The 22,868-nt window shown below is 41.1% G+C and overlaps 1 protein-coding gene across 1 annotated transcript in view; it reads right to left on the bottom strand.

Moving 5' to 3' along the window:
* The window catches only part of hmga2 (high mobility group AT-hook 2), a 150,325-nt gene that overhangs the window by 7,425 nt on the left and 120,032 nt on the right, over positions 1–22,868 (bottom strand). Inside the window, exon 5 of the mRNA XM_072269341.1 lies at positions 16,146–16,178. Coding sequence (XP_072125442.1) covers positions 16,146–16,178 — 33 coding nt within the window. The remainder of the gene's footprint in view (positions 1–16,145; positions 16,179–22,868) is intronic.

Here is a 22,868-nt window from a genome sequence, read left to right as displayed (position 1 = left end):
ATTATTGGACTACTGACAGATGAAGTGGTAGAAGGTGTTCCTGGCACACCTGAGGATGGAGGTGCTATGCCTGTACATGATTTCAAAATGTAAACAAGGAAGAGGAAGGGTAATGAGAAAATATTTTTGAAGTTTGTTTGATGAAATGACAAACCAGAAGCTGAAGAATTCAAAGTATGAAAGAGATGCTGTGACTACAAGTGATAGGTAGGAACAGGGACTCTGCAGGTGCTGCCTAGATCATGGAGATGTTCACAGTAAATGGCAATGTTAAATTCCTTGGTGTTAGCATTTCAGAGGACCTGTCCTGGGCCCAGCAATTACAAAGAAAGCACGGCAGTGCCTATACTTCCTTAGAGGTTTGCAGAGATGCAGCATGACATCTAAAACTTTGACCAACTTCTATAGATGTGTGGTGGGGAGTATACTGACTGGCTGCGTCACAGCCTGGTATGGAAACACCAATGCCCTTGAACAGAAAAAACTACAAAAAGCAATAGATACGGCCCAGTCCATCACAGGTAAAGCCCTCCCGACCATGGACTACATCTACATGGTGGGTTGCTGCAAGGAAGTAGTATCCATCATCAGGGACCCCCACCACCCAGGTCATGCTCTCTTCTCACTGCTGTCATCAGGAAGAAGGTACAGGAGCCTCAGGACTTTCAGCACCAGGTTCAGATTCAATTATTACCCCTCAACCATCAGACTCTTGAACCACTTAACTCAATTTCACTTGCTCCATCACTGAACTGTTCCCACAACCTATGGACTCACTTTCAAGGACTCTTCATTTCATGTTCTCAATATTTATTGCTTATTTATTATTATTATTTATTTTTCTCAGCTGGTAAAACCTAACGTACAGACATAGTCAAGCATGCTCATTTGTCAATTGCTAGTGTTTAGTATTTGGCTTTCTGAAGATCTACATAGATATTGCTAATAGGACAATGTATGCCTTATTCATGTTCCAAAGTCTTTCAATTTCCAGGTGGTTATTATGGATTGTCCTATCTGTAATAACTGATCAGTCTTAATATAAGTTGTGATAATCTAACTCTAAAACTGGAGCAGGCCTGTATTTATAGTAGGGTGTGATTTCATCTATGAGTTTGTATTTTAATGGAAGATTTTGCTGAATGATGTTGCCACTTGATTGTGCCTGTGTAAGTAATTAGATTGTGTTAAACCGCTACAAGATCCTATGATGTGTTGGATTTCTGTTTTTTTCCCTCAGCATTTTCTACATGTATTGTCTTTTATTAAGTATCTTTGATATTTTTTGTGTTAACCACCTGGTCCAGTATTGCCACAAGGAACACTTCTGTTTCTGGGAAAAGGTCTCCAACTCTGAGGCAGGCTTTCGATGTTTCCTTGTCAACATCTAGGCTGCTCAGATCACGGGGATATCTTACATTTTTACTTTTTCTTCAATAGTGATAATGTCTTCACTTTTCTGGCTTGTGCTCTCATTTAAGTTTAGGTGTGGATACTTCTTATCAGAATTGCTTATGCTTGCATGGAGTGCTGATTCCTGTTTTTGTTGTTGCAAGTGTATCCTTAGAAGTTTTATCTGACTGTTTGTGTAGATTTTAATGTCTGTTATTCCTCTTCCCCTTCTCTCCTAGGTAGTGCATTCGAGTGCACAGAATATTTTCTGAAATTTGCCGTTATTATTATTAGTTTTTTTTCTTTCTATTGTAGTTGTACAGTTTGTTGTATTTTGCCCACTGGTTGGTCACCCTGTTGGTGCGGTCTTTCATTGATTCGATTATGCTCTTTTGAGTATGCCCGCAAGAAAATGAATCTCAGGGTTGGGTATGGTGACATAAATGTACTTTGATAATAAACTTACTTTGGACTTTGAACAAACTACCCTCCTCACCTCATCACAAGCTACCCAGGAACTAACTTGTACAAAAGCAAATATTTACATTTAGTCTATGAATGCTTCTAATGCAGTTCATTAAAATGACCAGCATCATTCTAGACAGTACCTTTGGGTCCAGTTTATGTGCAGCAACACCCCTCAGACAGCATTTTGATCATGAAAATATAAAACTATTTTAGTGATTTGGGTTAGGGGAGGGGATGCGTGGACCAAGACTGCAGAATAATTCCTTTGTGCTGTATCAGATACTGGAATGTTGATTTACAGGACCTTGGGAAGGCATGTGAAGCTCAGAGTACTTGGAAGAAGTTGGCCATATTTCTGACTCAGAGATGAGCACCATCAGTGAACCAAGTGCAAGACTTCAAGTAGTTCAAAATTGATTAAAACTTTTTACAGCATTATGTGTCATACAACCTTTATACAACTATTTTAATAAAAATTTCTGAAAATTCTTAAACTGAAATAGACAATGGTTGTGCAAATGAGTAGAATCTTTGAAACAATGCAGATCAATGAATGTGGAGTTTATACCATTAATTTAAAGAGCATAGTTGATGGAAACGCTTAGTCTGATATTTCCAAAATCTTGGTAGGAAAATCCAGTTTACACTTACTTCTTTTATTACTATCTAATTAAGTGTTCTCAGTACTAACAACTCACGGAATCCTGTAATCTTCTTCCCGACCACCACCACCACCACCTGACTGACTAATGAGAAGTTGGATACCTCAGGTTGGGAACTGTTGCATTAAATCAAATGAAAAAGAACAGAACATTGCATTTTGACAGAAATCAAATAGTGAAGAATGCTTGTTGAATAGATAGGCATGCGAACCACAGATATGGAAATGTTAAATCTTGACTGGAAGGGGCCGTGGATGGGGTTTCAGGGAAATACCTTCCGAATAAGTCACACAGGGTTAGAAGCTCGATTTCTTCTGTGAATCTCATTTCACGGATTGTTTTTCAGCTTTATAATTTTGGATTGGAAGTATTTTCATTTTTGACTCATTGGGCTGGATTTTAACACAACCCACCCAGTGTGAAGAGCTGCTAAAAGGACAGAGGGATCTTGTGTTGGGGTCCCAATACGTTAATGCTTCCCCTATCCCTATGACTGCAACTTTCAGTGAAACAGATACAGGACAATTGCCTACCCTAGAGCAATATTTCATTAAAACCATGACTGGTAATTGTAACAATCTGAACTCATTTCAACAGAATGCCAGAAGAGTCTTAGAGCATTCAGAAGAGGGCACACTCTAATTTTCTTGAGCTTTCTTTCCAGACCAGGAGCCGAAGTACTCTCTGGAATGTTCCTCCTTTCCCCATTCTGTGCCTGATGCTAAGGGACTTCAGGCATCACACGTGACTTTCCATAGGAGTCACCTGCTGCTTCAGTTATGCACAGGTTAACTTCAAACTTGCTGGATACTTAAAGTGAGCAATTAAGGGAAAATACCTTGGTGATAGTGCCAGACAACCTGAGCACATGAACAGGGCAATCTTAGGCTAAATGCATGGAGCCCCAATGAGATTCCACCTGGATGCTCACTAGATTGATTCCTGGATGGGGAATTCCTCTAACTTCTGCTAATGCCCCACCTCCCCCTTGTACCCCATCCATTATTTATTTATATACACACATTCTTTCTCTCTCTCTCTCCTCTTTCTCCCTCTGTCCCTCTGACTATACCCCTTGCCCATCCTCTGCGTTTCCCTCCCTCCCCCTTTTCTTTCTCCTGTCCCATGATCCTCTCGTATCCCTTTTGCCAATCACCTGTCCAGCTCTTGGCTCCATCCCTCCCCCTCCTGTCTTCTCTTATCATTTTGGATCTCCCCCTCCCACTTTCAAATCTCTTACTAGCTCTTCCTTCAGTTAGTCCTGACGAAGGGTCTCGGCCTGAAACGTCGACTGCACCTTGTCCTAGAAATGCTGCCTGGCCTGCTGCGTTCACCAGCAACTTTGATGTGTGTTGCCTGATTCCTGGATGGTGGGTTTGTTGCACAAGATGAGATAGGCATACTGGGACCATTTTTGAAAGTTTAGGAGAATGTGAGGTAATCTCACTGAATTGTACAAAATCGTTATGGAATGTGGCAGGGTAGATGTAAGGCTGATCACTCCTCAGGCTGGGCTGTCTCGTACCAGCAACCACTGAGTGAAAGTAAAGGGTTGACTGTTCAGGATTGAGAGATGAAAAATTTTCTTCACCCACAGACAGGGTAGTGAGTCCTCCTCACTCAAGAAGACTGTAATTAGTTCAGTATGTTCAAGAAAGACAGAGTTCAAAGAAGTCAAGTGACATGGGTTAAAGGCATTGAGAAAATCTTATTGAATGGCAGAGCAAAAGGCCCATTTCATGTTTTGTTATCCAATATGGGAATTATTATGTGACAAACATTTTGACAACTGTGCACTGTTAGGACTAATCTGCTGGGGGGAGCTCAGTGATCAAGGGTCCTGATGTATTTTACAAACCAAACTGTTGACAAGTTCATTTCTCCCACACACGCTGCTTGACCCGAAGCTCTTTTATTTATTTATCGAGAATCAGCGTGGAATTAGCCCGTCCATCCCTTCAAGCCATGCCACCCAGCAATTCCCCCAATCTGATCCGAGCCTAATCATATGACAATTTTCGATGAGCTACTGACCTACCAACTGGTATGTCTTTGGACAGTGGCAGGAAACCAGAGCACCAAGAAGAAACCTGCATGATCACGGAGAGAACGTACAAACTCATTACAGGCAGTGGTGGGAATTGAACCTGGGTCATCTGTACAATAAAGCATTGTGCTACTGCGCTACTGTGGTTAGCACAACGCTTTACGGTACAGTTCCTTCAGGAGATTTGATCCAGATTCCAGTATCTGTTCTCTCTTATCTCTCTGTTAGATCTATGCTGAACAAATGAATCCAAACAATTTGAACATCCCCCTTGAATCAAGCAATAATATTCAGAAACAGCAAGCAATTTTATTTATGCAAGAGTATCCATAATGTGCAATGAAATATTTCACACAAACCTTTAAAATCCATTACAGAGAAATGTCATATTAGTGATCTTCCACATTGAATGTAACTCTCTACATAGCTAAACGGCAATGCAAACTTCCAACCAAACTTGGTTAATTAATTTGGAGATATCTGAGTCTGTATGGTTCAAATACATTGATTTACAAGCACAATGGCTCAGCCAGGGAATCACAAAGGTCCACGTCCAAACAGCCGTCTACAGGAGGATAGGTTTATCTCAGCCAGGATTATGATGGAGCTGCTGGGACTTGGTTCTACACTTGCTAAGGAGTAGTTGGTCTGCAGCAAGGATGTTTGTGATTATCAGTCATCGAGCTGCAGATATAAAATACCCCAAAATACACAAGGGATGAGGGATCCATCTGGCTTACGGATCGCATCACAAGAGCAGCCCAGTGTAGAAGCAGTTTTCTGGACCTCTTGAAATACAGAGGCAAGGCCAAGTTATCTCTGGTGAAAAGCACCATAATACACAACTAAACTTATTTCCAACCAAAAACTGGTACCACTGATCCACTGAAACCAGTCTCCAAACTAGGCAAACTAACTTGGATGCTATTGAGTATAACTCACATCTCAACCCAGCCTCTTGAGCCAGTTTTAAATAAATGTTTATGTGATTTAACAGAATGTCGTTGATCTGAAAGAATTTCCACACGTTAATTTTCATTAAAATAATTCAAAAGGTGGACAAAAGGTGCTAAGATGACAATAGAGATGATTGATGTTAGAATCTGGAAGAAAAAAGAATGAAGTCAGGCAGCACCTGTGGAGGCAAAAGATGGATGTGGACATTTTGGAGCAATGCCCTGCTGCACCCTGATGTAGGGAGTCGATCAAAGATGGTCAGTTCTTTGTAGTGACATAAAAATAGGACTAGCTCACAAAACAATGAAAATGTAGAGTCAGTTACATATACTTTTCTGCCCTCAATTACTATGCAACTTATTGACTGTAATTTCTCTCACAGGTGAAGCAGAACAATGATGTAAATTGATTGCTGGGCAGAATTGAATCATCACAAGTCAGCGAGTGGTGCTATCTGTCTTCTTTAATCTAGGGTCACCAGCTTCCAGGCAGTTGTTGGCTGTGCCGAACATGTACTTACTTTAGAAATTACCTAGGATTAGCCCATACGTAGCCCTCTATTTTTCTAAGCTTCATGTACCTATCCAAGAATCTCTTAAAAGACCCTATCGTATCTGTCTCCACCACCGTTGCCAGCAGCCCATTCCACGCACGCACCACTCTCTGCGTAAAAAACTTCCCCCTGACATCTCCTCTGTACCTACTCCCCAGCACCTTCAACCTGTGCCCTCTCGTGGCAGCCATTTCAGCCCTGAGAAAAAGCCTCTGACTACCCACACGATCGTGACTCAGATGGTGGGTGGATTCAAGGCTGGTGCCGCCACCTGATGTGCTGTGGGAGACGGAAAATTGTAAGCGGCGAGCTGGCTGCTGGCTGTCTGCCCAGAGACTCAAGTTCTTTGGGCACAGAGCTTGGAAAAGCGACGCAACAGATTTAACACCATAGATCATAAATCATAAAAAGCGATGCAACACCATAAATCATCGTGTTGCTTTGTTATGTCTCCCCTCTTGCTGTGAAATGAGGACACCCCTTTTTCCCTTAATAGAGAGAGAGAGCGAGCCTGTGACATGTTGAATTACCGGGTGAACGAGTAGTCTTTAGGGTACTACAAATCTGTGTCTTTATTGATGCTTTGCTGCACACTTGATTGCTTGGTGGGCGGGGGGGGTGGGTAGATGAATTTTTGCTGGTGGGGGGGGTCATTGCCTTGCTGCTTATGCATGGGAGGGGTAAGTTGGGGGGGACTTTGGGGTTCTAACACTTAACTGTCAGTCGTTCTTTGGGGCACTTCTGTTTTCGTAAATGTTTGCGAAGAAAAAGAATTTCAGGATGTATATTGTGTATCCCTATTGAAAAGCTACAATCTATTGGCCCCCGGACTCCCACTCCCCCCCCCCGCCCGGTTCCCCTTATTACCCCCACCATCAGATTGATGGAAGCATGCAATGTTCTGGATGCCAGCACGAGTGGACCAGTAGTATGTTATCGAACAGTGCAGTCTATATATCTTGAGTCCATTCTCTTCTTAGAAGCCTGAATCCATCTGAAGCCCTGGTGTACAGCTGCATATAAGGCAGCAATTAGCTAGATGAGGGATAAAGTGAGTGATACATGCCAAGTTGGACTCTAGACAAGTAATTATTAACAACACAACATTCTCGATTTTAAAAACAAATGGAAAACAAAGAATTCAGATCAGTTTAGTTTTATATTTGGACTTGTACTTTGAAAGGAAGCAGTAATAATATGGAAGGACTGGTTGGGGGAGTTACCAAAGCAATCAATGAGAGGGAACGAGATAACTGCATGCAGTGAAACATTCTGCCACTGCCTGTATGGAGTTGTATGTTCTCCCTGTGACCTCGAGGGTTTCCTCCGGGTGCTCCTGTTTCTTCACACAATTGGTCATTGCGAGCTGTCCTGTGATTAGACCAGGATTAAATTTGGGAGGGGTCAGGGGTAGCTGGATGGTATGGCTCAAAGGGCTGGAAGGGCTGTATCTCCAGAAATAAATAAAATCATGTGCGGCTCAGCGCTCATGGGTCACGTTCCACTACAATGACTTGAACACAAAAGGCAAGGCTGTCATTCTGATGCCCTGATCAGAGTTAGGGATCCTAGCATTTGGATGAGATGTTAAGTTGATATCTCATCTGATCTTTAAAGATTAATTCTTATACAGTGTGTGAAAGTTAACCCAGTGCCAGGGCCAACATTTCTCCCTCATAAAGTGTTTTTTTTTCTAGATATTCCTCATTGCCGTTTGTGGCAGACTGGTGTATACGTACATGCTTTGTCTCTGAATTGATTTAGAATATAGTCTTGAAGTGTGTTGTGGAAATGCAAGTCTTTATCCCTACTAATGTTAATGCAGCGCTCTTACTAGATTTTAGTGACTTGCTTGACACAACTCTCTCAGTGATGGCAGTTGAAACAAAATTAGTGACAGATTAGGAAAAGGAAGTCAATTCCATTTTATACATGTCCTTTCCCTCTTCCCAGAAAGAAAAGGAGATGGTCTAATCACTGAGTTGTTGAATGTAATAATGGAGACTTTTCTTAAAAACAAACTGCATCTAATCTTTTGCCTGAAATTGCAGCCTGCCAATTGTGCTTGCAAAATGAAACGGTCACTACAATGAGATCCAGTGAAGCTTGAAAACTGAGCAACCAACTTACCCAGCCAACAATCTGCAACCTTAATTGGTCCTCTATCACGAGAAGTGGTCAAGGAATATACACAGCACTTCACTTCAAGTCTCAAAGTGCACTTCAAACTTAAAGGTCACCAAAAGATTTCATAACTCTTATAGTTTGCTGCTGTTAAATGATAGTGCAGTAGCAACTTTGATAAAAGCGAATCAAATGAGGTTAATGTAAAAGTGGATTAAACATAAAAGTTGCAAATGCTAATTTCGCAAAATGTAAGAGGATCTACAATGGTGTAAATTTATCTCCTGTCAATTATAGGTATTGTGATAGTCTGTTCAAATTCATTACAATCTGACAAGCTGAACAGGATCATCTCTTAACTACCTGCAGCAGCTTATTCATTGTGAATAGCATTTACCTGTCAATTTGAACTACTGTCTGGTCAACTATTCAAAGCTCTTACACTCCACTGCAAAAACCCACATGATTTCAAAACACCGTTGATGCTGTGTAAAAAATGAACTTTGCTATTTGCATCTCTGAAGTATTCTTCCACATTCCCAGGAAACACAGCTTGCCTTTCCTTCTTCACCAATAAACTAAGCCAGGACAGTCGGGATTGTTGTTTCTGAAGACCACGACTGGAATGTGAGTGCATTTGGAACTTGTATATAAGTGAAATTACTCTTCTCTACAAACATCTGATTTACTGTCTTGTTCTTTGAGTTGCCTTCCGCTTGCCCTTGAGCAGTGGTTCTAAATCCACATCAGCACTCACTCGAACAAATGATGTTATCTTCAGCTAAAAACCTTCACTTGGATAATTCTTTAATACAATTAGGTTTTCATAAACTCAAAAGACTATGAAATCTAGTCCTTGTTCAGTTACTTATCCCTATGAAACATGGGTAGTTAAGATCAATGAAAAGTTCCTAAAGCACATGAATTAATTTTAAATCAGATGTTTTCCCAGGAAATTACTGGGGAGAGCCTACCTTAAATCTCCTGCAACCAATTAATATTACCCCAGTTATTTAACTGCTAGGACTGTTGCTGTGTGTTGGCTAAGGCAATGCTGAAGCTACTGGCTCAAAGCCTCCTAACATACTCCTGTTGAATTGTAATCATGATCTGATTCCAGTATTTACTGAGTTTTGAGCAAGAAACTACATGCAGACTTTCTGCTTGGAGTCTCAAGAGGCCTCTTGGGGTAAATAAACGCACCTTCTGGGCACAGCAGGGCAAATAGTCTTCTCTGTGACAAAGAAGAATTTTTCTGACACAATACTGCACCTTTCCATATCGTCTGGGCCCTGTGTAACAGCTCAGCATCTCATCCTGTGCACTCACCTGCTTGCTGTGTGGCCTGTGCACTACATCAATGTCTGGCTTTTAGCATGGTTCCCTTGTGCTTTGAGTACCAAATACATCTGCTTGAATCCAGCCTCTCAGATCCCACCAGGTCTCTGACTTAATATCATTGTAATCGGAAAAGCTGTTACAGGGACTCAGATCAGCAGCCCCAAAAGGTATAGGTTAATAAACCATGAAGAAAATGAGGTTTCAAGCATTATGATCTTACAGGTCTAAATATACCTCAAGGCACTTCATGGCAAATCCTGCCTTTTTTGCTGGCATTTGTGAATATTATGTGGGAGTGCTCAGTATTTGCCTACAGTGCTGTTCAATTGTGAGAAAAAACTAAACAATGATGACTCAAATTCAACCGGGCCATAAATGCATACATTGCACAGGCAGTGAAGGCAAACTGAAACACACACAGTTGCATATACAGTGCAAGTGGAATGCTTCTTCAAGTCTTCATTTATCAGCCCTGACCACCCAGCTTGCTAATAAATACATGCACCACATTTGTACAGCCAAAGATGATCAAAATTGCAGCATATCACATTACAATTCAGTCAAAATGGAGATCTTTTGGAAATTTCCTTTGTCCAACCTTTATAAAAACAATAAAGTGCTATAAAAAGCAGAACTAGATTAAAGGATCTGCTTCAGATAAAACTAAAACCCCAAACTGACCCATCCGAATCTGAACCCCTGGAAAACCTGATGGGTTTTTAATTTGCTTTTCATATCCAACCTGATCTGACCCAATCATTACTGTATATATAAAACTGTCAAACATGTCGAGTCTCACATCGGAAGCCAGAGAAAAAAATATGGGAGGCATTTGCAGCAAAGTGGAAACAAAAACTTGCTAAAGTGTATTGATGAAGTCTCAGCTGAGCCTGACCTATATTTGAATGTTTTATCGGAATATACTCATGATCAATCTGAGCCCAACGCAATCAGTTCCAATTGGACTTGGGTTGAGTAAGTAGGCTTGGAAAGGATCAGTAAAAACCCATTAAAATAATTCCAGATGTTTGAAATTCAGTTACAATTCCAATTGTATTTGGGACCATGAAATTTCACCGTGACCTCTTGGAATCCAAACAACATGTATCAAAGTCGAGGCAAAATAAAGTGTAAAACTCAGATTTTTTCCTTGGGTCAATGGAGGAAGATTGAGGCTTATTTAACACACAAGCCGAGTACACATTCTTGAACAAGACATGAAACAGGCTAAGTCACTTAGGGTAAGCTATTCTACAACTGTGGGGACAAGTCTTACAACTGATAAGAACATATAGATTAGGGTCAATTTCTAAAGTAGTTACTTGGAAGCCAGATATGAGAACATAGACTTGTATATGCAAGGCTCAATCTGAGAGTCGCAGACAGGAAGGTAGCATGTGTTCCAACTCTGCATTTACAATTTCCTTTAATGCGGTATGACAGGAGAATGGCAGCAATGCTTCACGTAATTTTGTAATGCTCAGTTCTCCAATTATGAATAGGTCATGATATCTTGTATCAATCTGCAGTGACACAAACCTACACTTGCTAATAAACCAACGGGAATAGGGAGAATAGGTCAAAGGGTTAGTTGTAGGGTTATGTTGACATCGAGGTGATTGTTGCTTTGAATAAACAATGCCGCAGTTCATCACTGGAATACAGAAACAGGGAATGTTAATAGAAAAGGGCATGGGAAGCTGTGAATTTCAACTTCTGAACACAGGCACCAGGCTGAATTTGGAAGATCAGTTGAAGAATTGTAATTAAATGCAAGGACTAGGAAGTAAGTGGTGGGGCTGTCTTGCTGCACTTCTGGCCACAGGGTGAAGACAACAAGATTGGGGGTTGTAGTTGATAACACTCTAAATCTAACGGCATCATATGCAGAAGCAAAGGTACTGTATCTACACGAGGCATGCAATAGCCAGCGTGAGTATGGCACATACATCCCTTGAACAGATGGAACATCAATGTTCATTGCAAAGTAAGAGGAAATGTCAATTTTCCTGTTGAATATGATAATGACTGATCGGAGATATAACCACACTTGGGAGTAGGAACATCCATGAACACTTGACCAATATCCCTCAACATCTCTCATAATAAAATTAAGTCAATCTCAAAGTTAAAGTTAACTAGTGATATAGCTTTAAATACTGATTGTGAGAGGCTTGAAAACTTCCATTGTGCTTTATGTGTGGAAGAAATGTTTCCTGTGTTCACTTCTGATTTAGCTATATCCTCCTTGTCCTAGATTTCCCATTAAGTAAAAATAGTTTTAGTCTATTTCATGATACCATGAAAATATCAATCAAGTCAGCTATTAAACTAACTTACTAAGGAATGTAATCCTCATTTCTCAATTTTGTTATCTAACTCTTGGAATGTAATATTGTCCTGGTAAATCTACACTATGCTTCCTCCAAGGCCCATATTTCCTCCCTCCCCCCCAAGATGTCCAGAAGTGTTCACAAGTCACCAGGGTATGGCTTCACCAGAGTTTTACTATAATAAACCTCTATTCAAAAGCAGTCAAGAGTGGAGTAAAAGCTTAAGGTCAATGATTTACTGTCTTTTTCATCGTTTGTTGTTTTTATTTTTAAATTACAAGTATCTGCATTTTTGGCTTTTTTGCATCCTCCAAATAGAAATAAAATTTTCTCTCCTACTGTGTCAATTGCTAATAAATAAGAAAAATGGTTGTAACCCCTCCAAATGTCCCTGTGGACATCTCAAGTCACATCACACTTACAGAGAACTTTTCCAATATTCCAACCCTCCATCTTCTGCCACTCAGCCTATTTCTTAATCAAGGAAACGATTTACGTTCAATTCCACTCTTTTTGCTTTAGCATTTAAAAAGGAAACTCTTTATAACTCTTCTGGAAGTCTATATAAATAAATAACATCCATAGCCATTTCTCTGATGCTAGTTGTAGTTCACTTCAATGATATCTGGCAGGTTTTTCAGGCATGAAGTTCCACACTGCTTCCTTCTGATCAGCTGAAAATTTAAGCAACCATCTCCCTAGTAATGGACTCCAGCACTTTCCTGGCAGACAACTTAAAGGTTTTCTCCCCCACCCCCACCGCCTTTAAAAGCTAATTGACATTTGCAATTTACCAGTGTACAGTTTCCCAAATTAAGAGCTTGGGAAGGTTATGATTAGGGCAGTTACAATGTTTTTTTTCTAATGCTTCAAAACCCCTTGGATGGAAGCCATATATTTCAGAAGGGTTGTCATTCTTTAGTGACACATAGCTCAATAATATGATTTGATTCCATTAATTTTGGTGAGACTTCATTTCTGATTCAATACTAATTTTCAGAAGCTTGCTTTGCTCCCGAGCGATGATGCATAGCAAAATTTCAATAGCTTTCCCATTTCCTTATTTTCAATTAAAAAGACCAGTTAAAAGTCTATAAGGGAATGCAGACGTACTAAATATGAAGTGCTGGAAGAGCTCAGCCAGTTAAGCAGCATCTGTGATCAGTAGAGAGAAATTTGAGCTTCAGATCAATGTCCCTTCCTCAGAAGTGAGAATGGAAGGGTTACTTAGTTCAAAGTGGAGCTGGCGAGTAAGAGTGATGTATGAGACAAACAATAGGCTAAGATAGGTCAGGTGACTTGTCACTGACTAATGTACCGCTTGTAGGGATATTGGCATGGTAATGATAACAGAGCAGATTACCTCAAGTTCGAAAATTCAGTGTTCATTGTAGGAGGTTGCAAAGTACCTTGACAGAAGACAAGATGTCTACATTGGGGATCACTACAGTACTAGAAGAGGCCACAGATAGACGGGATGAAGGACAATGGGACTGAGGTAACAGGAAGCTCAGGGTCACCCTGATGGACTGAGTAAATGTGATCCGCAAAACCTTCATCCAATCTGTGTTTGGTCTCTCTGATGTAGAGGCGGCAGCCTTGTGAACAACAAATGCAGTAGACTAGATTTCAGTAACTGCAAACAAACTTTAGATTGTTTGTTTGGGTCCTTGGATGGTGGCGGGAAGAGGTGTTACACAACTTCTGTCTACATGAGAAGATGCTGTGGAATGGGAATGGTGGGTGGGAGAGAAGAATGTACAATAGAGTCGTGAAAAGGATGACCCCTACAAAATAAAGAAAGGGAAGATGTGACTGGTGGTGGAATAGTGTTAGGCATGGCAAAAGTCACAAGGGGCATTGTATTGAGCGTGAAACTGGTGATGAAATTGGTGAGGTGGAAGAGCAATACCAGGAAATCTCTTGTCTTTGTGCTATTCACGGGGGAAGGAGTGAGAGAGGTGTGTGGGAAATGTGGCTTCCTCCACTATTGCAGAATGTAAGCCATGTTTTGGGATACAAGAGAAAACAGTTGCACCAGAACAAAAGCCCATATCATTGGAACAAACATAACAGAGAGAAAGAAAATGGGGAAAATGTCCTGAAGAAGGGTCTCGGCCTGAAACGTAGACTTTTTCCCCACAGATGCTGCCTGGCCTGCTGAGTTCCTGCAGCATTTTCTGTATGTTGCTTGGGAAAAAGGAATGTTGTCCTTACAGGAGGCAGGGTGAGGGGTGTATAGTCAAGGTAGGTGTGGAAGTCTGTAGTTCCATACTGAAACTGACTGTCCCATCATCGTATCATAAGAGAGGAATTGGGAGAAGAGCAACCAAAGTGCGTGCTCATGTGCCAAAGCTATGTGAACTATTTAGACAGATGAAACACTTCAATTGGATATACAATTCAAAACTTTTTAAGAGGAAAGATAAATTTAACTCCAATCTGCTCAAGACTGCCACAACTGTCGAGACAGGAATGTGGGTGAAGGCTTTGAAAGAAGGTGCTTCCAATAGGTTAAAGTATGTGCAAAGGATGTCAAACATATGGAATCCGCTGCTCAGGGAACCAGGTAATGTGGGAAAATTAGAGAGAATTGGATACATATTTGAGAGGGACTGAAAAGCATTATTTTCCAGGGCTTGCCAGATGGACTACAAAGTCTTCCATTACACTTTAAGGTTAGGTAAATAGGATTCTAGGGCATTCTTGATATTTGACCAGTCATTCTAACTCACTAATTGGCCCTGGAGAGGAGTAGATCTGACACTGAGGAACCATAATTCTTCCTGTTTAATTCCGATACCTCCGCACGCCAGTGCCCAAAATGAGAAGTGGTCTCTGCTTGTCATGAGGGGGAGAAATTGCAAATGTTTCAGCAAATTGTGTTCCTACGGGGAGTGCGTATGTAGTCTGCACTGCACAAACAGAAAACCTATTCTGTGGAGATTTCTCAGTTATTTGGTTTGAACGTGGTGATGGGATTTCCATGTGTCAAGCTGACGAAACAAAACTCACTAAGATTGGGAACCAATGCAAAAAAAAAAAAAAAAAAAAATTTGCTGGTGTTAAACTCTACTAATGGTTCAGGTGGCAAAAATCAGACACTCGTTTCAGTTCCCCAAAACTCAGGGGGTGGCTGGCTGGAGCAAGGTCGCTGCTACTAAATGCCAACCACTGATCCCTTGCCAGAAAGTGCACGTCAGTAGCTGCTGACTTCAGAATGCAGTCAAGCATGGCTGTGAGGTATCCACAGTGGAACTGTCTGCCGGTACAGCAAGAAGTAACGGCGTAAAATGTGAATTTATATAGCACCTTCACCACCCTGGAGCATCACAGTATGATTTACAGCTGCAAAGTATTTTTCGAAGTGTATTTGCTGTTTTTATTTATGCTAAGAGCTGGAAGCTGAAAGGGGAGGGCAAAAGAAGCACAAATGTGCACACACATCCATTTAAACAATATATGTATTTGCAAGCATTACCTATGTTAATTAGGGCTAGCAAAAAATAAGCTCCATTTGAATGGGAAGAAGCATCCTTAATGTGGCATACAAATGTTGGGAGGTCTATGGAGGGGGTTCATCTGGAATTGCGAGCACAATAATCTCTCCTGGCTTGTGGCCAAAAAGTGCAGCAATACTGAAGCTTTGAAAATTAATGTACTCATTATGGTGCATTGGTCCTGTGTGAAGTGGACATCTAATTTTCAACCAAACGTTGCACTCTTCAAGAAGCTGGGCATATAAGCTTTTTAAAACAAAGGGCTCCCTGACTTTCCAGTCACTTGGATTACCACCACCACACTGCCAAGAATGTGATCTGCAGACTAGATTTCTAATTGTGGATCAAGTTCACTTCTTTCACTCCAGTTACCAATCCTCGCTATACAAGAAAAGGTTAGCTGAAATAAAAAGGCCATGTGTACGTAACCCCAAAGTCTACTATAAGATCAGAAGTTTTTAAACTGATCCAGATTACCACATGGTAAAGACATCTGTTACAATACAGTGAAGGAAACAGATGGAAAAGGAAGAGATTCCTCAGAATGTAGTGTAAGATTTACATTATCCGCCAAGAACTTCCATGTAGTCCCCATGTTTATACAATTTATCACTATTTCCTCAGACAGCTGAGATTAGGAAGCCCACATGAGCTCATGTCCTTGAGATTAACTTCAACTTTGAAAGCAGTTCAGGCTCTCCACTTCCCTACCCCAGATAGTTCTTTGCTTAAACCATTACTCTATATTGCAATAAAAATCCACACTACCTGAACAGGCTTCTTCTGGACCTCTTGCTGTGGCTGAAAAAAAAATAAAATTACAGTTAGATTTCATCAAGTATTCAGGTTGTTCTTACTCGCATTCGCTACAAGCATATAAATACATCAGTGTGAAATAGCCTTCCCTGATTTCCCTGAAGGAAAAAGGACCTTCCAAATTCAGATCCATTTCTTTTCACACTTCTCGTTTCTTCCTAACCTGTAGGCTTATACCTGCATAGCTCTACAATCTCTCGAAACAGAAGAAATGTTATACTAAGAAAACAGGGCTTTGGTTACGCCGTCTGAATTAATTTGACTTCTGCATGCCGTGGCTAAAAGAAACACTCTGAGAGAGTTGCCAGCTCACTGGCTTTTTTCCCTGACTTTTTTTTCAATGAATTAAGTCCTGACAGTTCAATGAGGAGAAAGACAATGTCTGAATCAAGGCCAGCATTGGCTCCTTGCCCAGTATGTGTCAGAGTAATTTTACCAGCTGCCCTTCCAAAAAGCACTCAATCCTCCCATAATCTCAACAAATGGACCATCGATGACTGCAGAGGCAGAGAGTGGGGTTCAGGGGGTAAGGGGGTGGACGGACAGGGGTTTACCAAACGCTTATTCTCAACCCTTCTTACCCCAGCATCAAGCAAGCTCCTGGCCAGGCCCCACCATCTGATTTTTATGAATGGCTTCAGGAAAACAGATTGAGTGTGATATATGTCTAATTGTCATTCCTGAAAAAAGGCAGGATTTACACATTGCTCAGAAACCTGGTAACAATTGAAGTGCAGACCTTATTAACAAATGCCTCAGGTTGTACTCAGAGTTATGGGCTTTTAGGTTCTTCCGAAAGATTTAACCCTATAAATACCTGGCTTCCTTCCATCAAAAGGAGCAGTATTTGCACAGACAACACTCTCCAGTCATTTGCATTGCTAAAATATGTTGCTTAATACAGTGTTAGACCATGAATCAAAATGCACATTGTACTAATTTATATCAATAACAAAGAAATGGAACACTCAGAACTGTTTTAACGGCACTGTCATGTTACCGACACAGTGCAAGCACAGTTGATGAAATACTACACCACACAGCAAAAAGCTGCATTGTTGCTTAAATGAATTTGAGGCAAAATGTTGGACGCTCTTCAAATCATACTTAACAGAAAAGGAATTTTCTGTCAGTAGAAAATGACCTAAAGGCCAGACCCTGTGTAGCTGGGATTTCTTTAAAACACCGTCTGTTTTGTTTCCAGCACTCTGCGACTTTATTTTTCTAAGAAATCTGCAAAAAACTTCCCATGTCCCCAGATCTGGAACCAACTACAGCGCAACAAGTGGTGGGTACACTGCCTGAGGTTGTCTTTTGTTAATTGACCAATATCCGACTGAAACAGCCGCTGGGTTCACAGAGCTGTAAGTCTATTGTATGAATGAGCCTCCACATATTCTAGACTTGAAATGAGACACCTTTTCAATTCAATGGAAATAAACTGTTCGGTTCATGAAGTGGTGTGGGGGAGGAAGAAGAAAACTACTTAAAATATATCCCAATGAAACAGATAGGATAATATCTATTACAAAACTGTTACGCTCTTAGATAAAAATGTACACGTCTGGAATAGTGCTTTTACCAAATGAAAATATATGGTATTATGCTTAGCCCTTACCAATCAACACTTTCTCATTACATACCAGTAGATATAACAGAAGAAAACTAGTTACAGCTCTTTGGGCAAAGTAGACAGGGCAGCTGCTTCACAGTTCATGCAGATAATTTTGACCTTGATCACGGGTACTGTCTACGTGGAGTTTGCGTGTTTTTCCTTCATTTATTTATTGGGATTCGGCGTGGAATAGGCCCTTCCAACCCCACGAGCTGTGCCACCCAGCAATCCCTTGATTTAATCCTGGACCTAATCACGGGATAATTTAGAATGATCAATTATCCTACCAACAGCGATGTCTTTGAACGGAGCACCCAGAGGGAAATCACATTGTCACGGGGAGAACGTACAAACTCCTTACAGACAGCAGTGGGAATTGAGCCTGTGTCGCCGGTACTATAAAATGCTGCGCTAACCACTTTATTACTGTGCCACAGTGACCACATGTGCTTCCTGAGGCACATACAGCATGGAAGTGGGCCCTTTGGACCATAAATTACCCATATTACAGATCCTACATCCCTATCGATTATACCTAGTAATTTACAATGGCTAATTAACCAGCTAACATGATGTCTTTGAGATGCCACATGGTCACAGGGGGATCGTGAAAACTCCACACTGACAGCATTGGATGCCAGGGTTGATGCCAGTGGAAAGACAGCTCTACTTGCAGTACTGTTCCTTAGTTGCAAGGTTTATTAGTTGGTAGATGAATTGCTTACTTTAAAATGGTTGTTGGCAGTTGAGAGAAAATTGGGATGGTGCTGATGGGCATGTGATAAAGAACAGGTTACCTGGGAATAAGTGGAGTCATAGGATTGACAGGATTGCTGAGAGCTTGGCTTAGACTTGATGGACAGAATTGTCGCCAAAGTTCAAGTTCAGAGTACATTTATTATCGAGGTACGTATACTGCGTGGTAACATGTCTCTACCAAAGGAGATGTAAGGTGCTCCTTCCCTCTTCTAGTTGGCAGGTCACCCTGGGGCAAGGTGTAGCACTCACTTAGCCTGTGAAGCCATGGGACCAGGTGGTGGATGGTCGTATGAGCAGCTGGTGCACATCACAGGTCCTGGTTATGCGACCACTGACACCAGGCAGACAATCTTAGAAGAGTATTGATAACGGCTGGGGTCACCTGTCTGCCCAGTAGAAGGCAATGGCAGACCACTTTTGTGGAAGAATTTGCCAAGAACAATCATGGTGATGGTGATGGCCATGACTGCCCACGTCACACGACATTGCACATAATGAATGAATGAATCTTATATACATCCTTGAATCATCTGCTTACAGGAAATCAAAAAAGTCATAGGGAATTAGGGCAATTGCAGTATTGGTTCTTTAAAGCCCTTTAAACATAAACATCCCTTTGGAATGTTACTTCATCGCCATGCAGATCTAGCTAACAGCTCACTGACACTGCTGAAGGCTAAGTATTAGTGGCAGTGTGCCTCACAGTACTAGAGGGAGATGAGGAAACTCTTCCCCTGCCCCCACCTTTCGATTTTAAAATATACTTGAATGAATGTAATGGGGCAACCTCGAACAAGCCAACAGAATAAGAGCAATTTATGGAGGTCCATCTTTGCACACTTGCTCACAGGTCGTGGCCTCTTTCTGTGCAGTAATTTTAATCATTTTAATCATTTTAATCCCTCACACTAACAAATAAACTTTGCAGCCATTGTTTCCTTTACATGACTTTGCTAGATTCTATTGAAAGGAACTACTTATGAGCAACTAAACATTTATAACACATAGCTTTTCCACATAAACATTTCATCTTACTCCCAATTTCCTCCAACTCTTTGCTCCCATGCCACACCTTTAGAAATCCTCCTGTCTGATTCTCCTTGCTTTTCGCAATTTGTCAGAAAAGTTAACTAACGAAGCCTTTGCCAAACACCTTACTGCTTCCTAGAGCTCAAACTGGGTGTGTGTTGCAGCAGATTTTAAACAAATTTTTTTGTTTGGACTCTAGGGTAGTGAGCAAAAATTAACCTCTGCTGTTGTACTCTTCCACATGCTTTTATGTACCACATTGACCAGATGGTCAGATGGTAATTTTTGCTGGAACTGCACTATATAAGACATTGCCAATGGCCAAACTTGCCATGACAAGTTGTGGATACAAGAAGGAAGAGAAAGTGAATCAGAAACCTTGCCCCTCATGGCTGGCTCTCAATTCCTTGACCTTTCAAAAGTTTATCTATCACTTCTTTAAGTGCCCCTGATGGTCATACCTCTCCATCCAGCCAGAGGCTCATCAACTTTCAGAATGTTGGGGCAAATTTCTATAATATGCCACATTATGGAACCACAATACTGCCAACTAGTAATTCATACAAGGTGAAGTGAAACACTATAGGAAGATGGCAAGGAACTGGGACTAGATAGTTTTGTTCTCAGATAGAACTGGTATACGCTTGAGGGGCTGAATAGACTCCAAAATGCTGCACAGCACGTAGACATTTGCTCACTTCGTCTGAGGTACCCACCTCCTTCAAGCAGGCTTCAATTATACAGCTGCCTATGAAGAACATGGTAAACTGCCTCAGTGCCTATCGTCCAGAGGCGCCTACACCCAGAGATTTAATATTTTGAGAGGGTAGTGATGAAACATCAACTCTTGCCTGAGAAGCGAACTGGACCTGTTCCAAATTACCTATGGGCGGAATAGGTCCAGAGCAGATGCCATTTCATTGGCACTTCACCCAACCCTGAAACATCTAGACAACACATACTTCCAGATGTTCTTTATCAACTACAGCTCAGTATTCAATACTATCATCCCCTCAAAACTAAGCATTAAGCTTCAAGACCTTGGCCTCAATAGCTCTTTGTGCTATTGGATTCGCGATCGATTTCCTTAGTCCCAGTCAGTTCGGATTGGTAACATCTCCTCCACAATCACCATCAGCGTAAGTACACCATGAGACCATGCGCGTAGCCCCCTGCTCTACTCGCTTTACACCTGTGACTGTGTGGCTAACCACAGCTACAATGCCGTATGTAAGTTTGCTGACAACACCATTGTTGTTGGCCGAATCAAAAGGAGGCGACGAATCAGCATATACTATAAGGAGGAGACTGAGAATCTGGCTGAGTGCTGCCACAGCAGCAATCTCTCACTCAATGTCAGCAAGACCAAGGAGCTGATTATTGACTTCAGGAGGAGGAAACCAGAGGTCCATGAGTCAGTCCTCATCGGAGGATCAGAGTTGGAGAGGGTCAGCAACTTTAAGTTCCTCAGTGTTATCATTTCAGAGGACCTGTCCTGGGCCCAGCACGCAAGTGCAATTACAAAGAAGGCACAGCAGTACCTTTGCTTCCTTAGGAGTCTGTGAAGATTCAACGTAAACTTCCATAGTTGTGCGGTGGAGATGATATTGACTGGCTGCATCATAGCCTGGTATGGAAACACCAATGTCCCTGAATGGAAAATCCTACAAAAATAGTTGATACAACCCAGTCCATCTTAGGTAAAGCCCTCTCCACCTCTGAGCACATCTACATGGAGCATTGTCACGGGAAACCAGCATCCATCATCAGGGACACCCGTCATGCTCTCTTCTCACTGCTGCCATTAGGAAGACGTTACAGGAGTACAGTTATTATCCCTTAACCATCAGGCTCCTGAACCAACTTCACTTGCCCCATCACCGAACTGTTCTCACACCTATGGATTCATTTTCAAGGACTATTTCTCAATATTTATTGTTTGCTTAGTTATTAAATATTTCTTTTTTGTATTTGCACAGTTTGTTGTCTTTTGCACACTGGTTGTCTGCCCTGTCGCTGCAGCCTTCCATTGATTCAATTATTTGGATTTACTGAGTATGCCCGCAAAAAAAAAAAGAATCTCAGGGTTGTATATGGTGACATAGATGTACTTTGACAATAAATTTACTTTGCACTTTGAATTCCAGTTCCTGCTTTCCCCACATTATTTTAACATATAGAGCAGCTCAAGGGAAAAAGTTTCTAAAAAAGCTAAGAGAATGTTACAGAACACATTAAACCAAATACATGATTTATTTCATATGCTGCTGGAAACCATTGGTCTGGCACCATTCAGAGTGAGGTCACACTGCTTTAACCTTGTGCATTATCATTTTCCACCTTCTCCTTTGGACTCATTACCACCTGTGCTTCATTCACCAAACTGTGAATGCCTGGAGCATTGAACTTCGACTGGAGTATGGAATCTGGGAAGCAGGGTTGAAGAGGTAGAGGTGCCACAATCTAAAATCAAGGTTCACAAGATACCTGATGCAAGGTCCCCATTAAACAGTGGGAAATGATGGATGGGTTAGGAAAAGAGTTCAGAATTGGTGGCATGGTGGTAGAGAGCTACAGAGATGGAGGGTGGTGAAGAATATCATGCAAGCTGAGAAGATGATTGCTCTCTCTTTCCCCTGCTCTTATTTTCCGTGCTTTGTCCACTCAAGGACAACCTCCTATTTCTTCTATCACCAGCTCCTGATTGGAAAACAAGGCTAAAGATTCTGATCCCAAAGGACCCAACAATGTAAAGATTACTAGAATTTGTAGAAATAGTACAATTAATATAGGATTATTTAACATTGTCATAAGTTATTAAGTCCAAGAATATTTCCAACAAGAGATTCCACTTACATACATTGACACTTTTTTATTTCTTTAGATTTAAAAATAGTTATACAAAGTGCTCAGAAAAAAAAAGAATTCTTATACACTTAAGAACTAAAGAGTAAAGCCAACAGCCTCTTTGCACTGTTCAGCACTCATTAATTGTTGATCTCAGATCAAATTTCCTGGCTGAACCCTGCAACTTTAACTTTTCTTGTAGTCCAAAAATCTGCATAACCTGTATTCCCTGCATTCAATTAAAACATTATCATCATTATTCCTTTTATCATATGTGATAGATATGTCAACTCGTCGACGTGGATCTCAACAGGTTTAGCAGCTTTCATTATGAAACAAACTGTCCATTTTGATATTTTTGGCTAGACACAAACCCTAACCTAAGCAGTTTTTGCTCACGGTTTATGTGTTGTTTAAATACCTTA

This window comes from Mobula birostris, chromosome 9 (assembly GCF_030028105.1).
Source record: "Mobula birostris isolate sMobBir1 chromosome 9, sMobBir1.hap1, whole genome shotgun sequence".
Taxonomy (NCBI): domain Eukaryota; kingdom Metazoa; phylum Chordata; class Chondrichthyes; order Myliobatiformes; family Myliobatidae; genus Mobula; species Mobula birostris.
The sequence above is the reverse complement of the archived record's forward strand: the minus strand, read 5'-3'. Positions and strand labels throughout refer to the sequence as shown.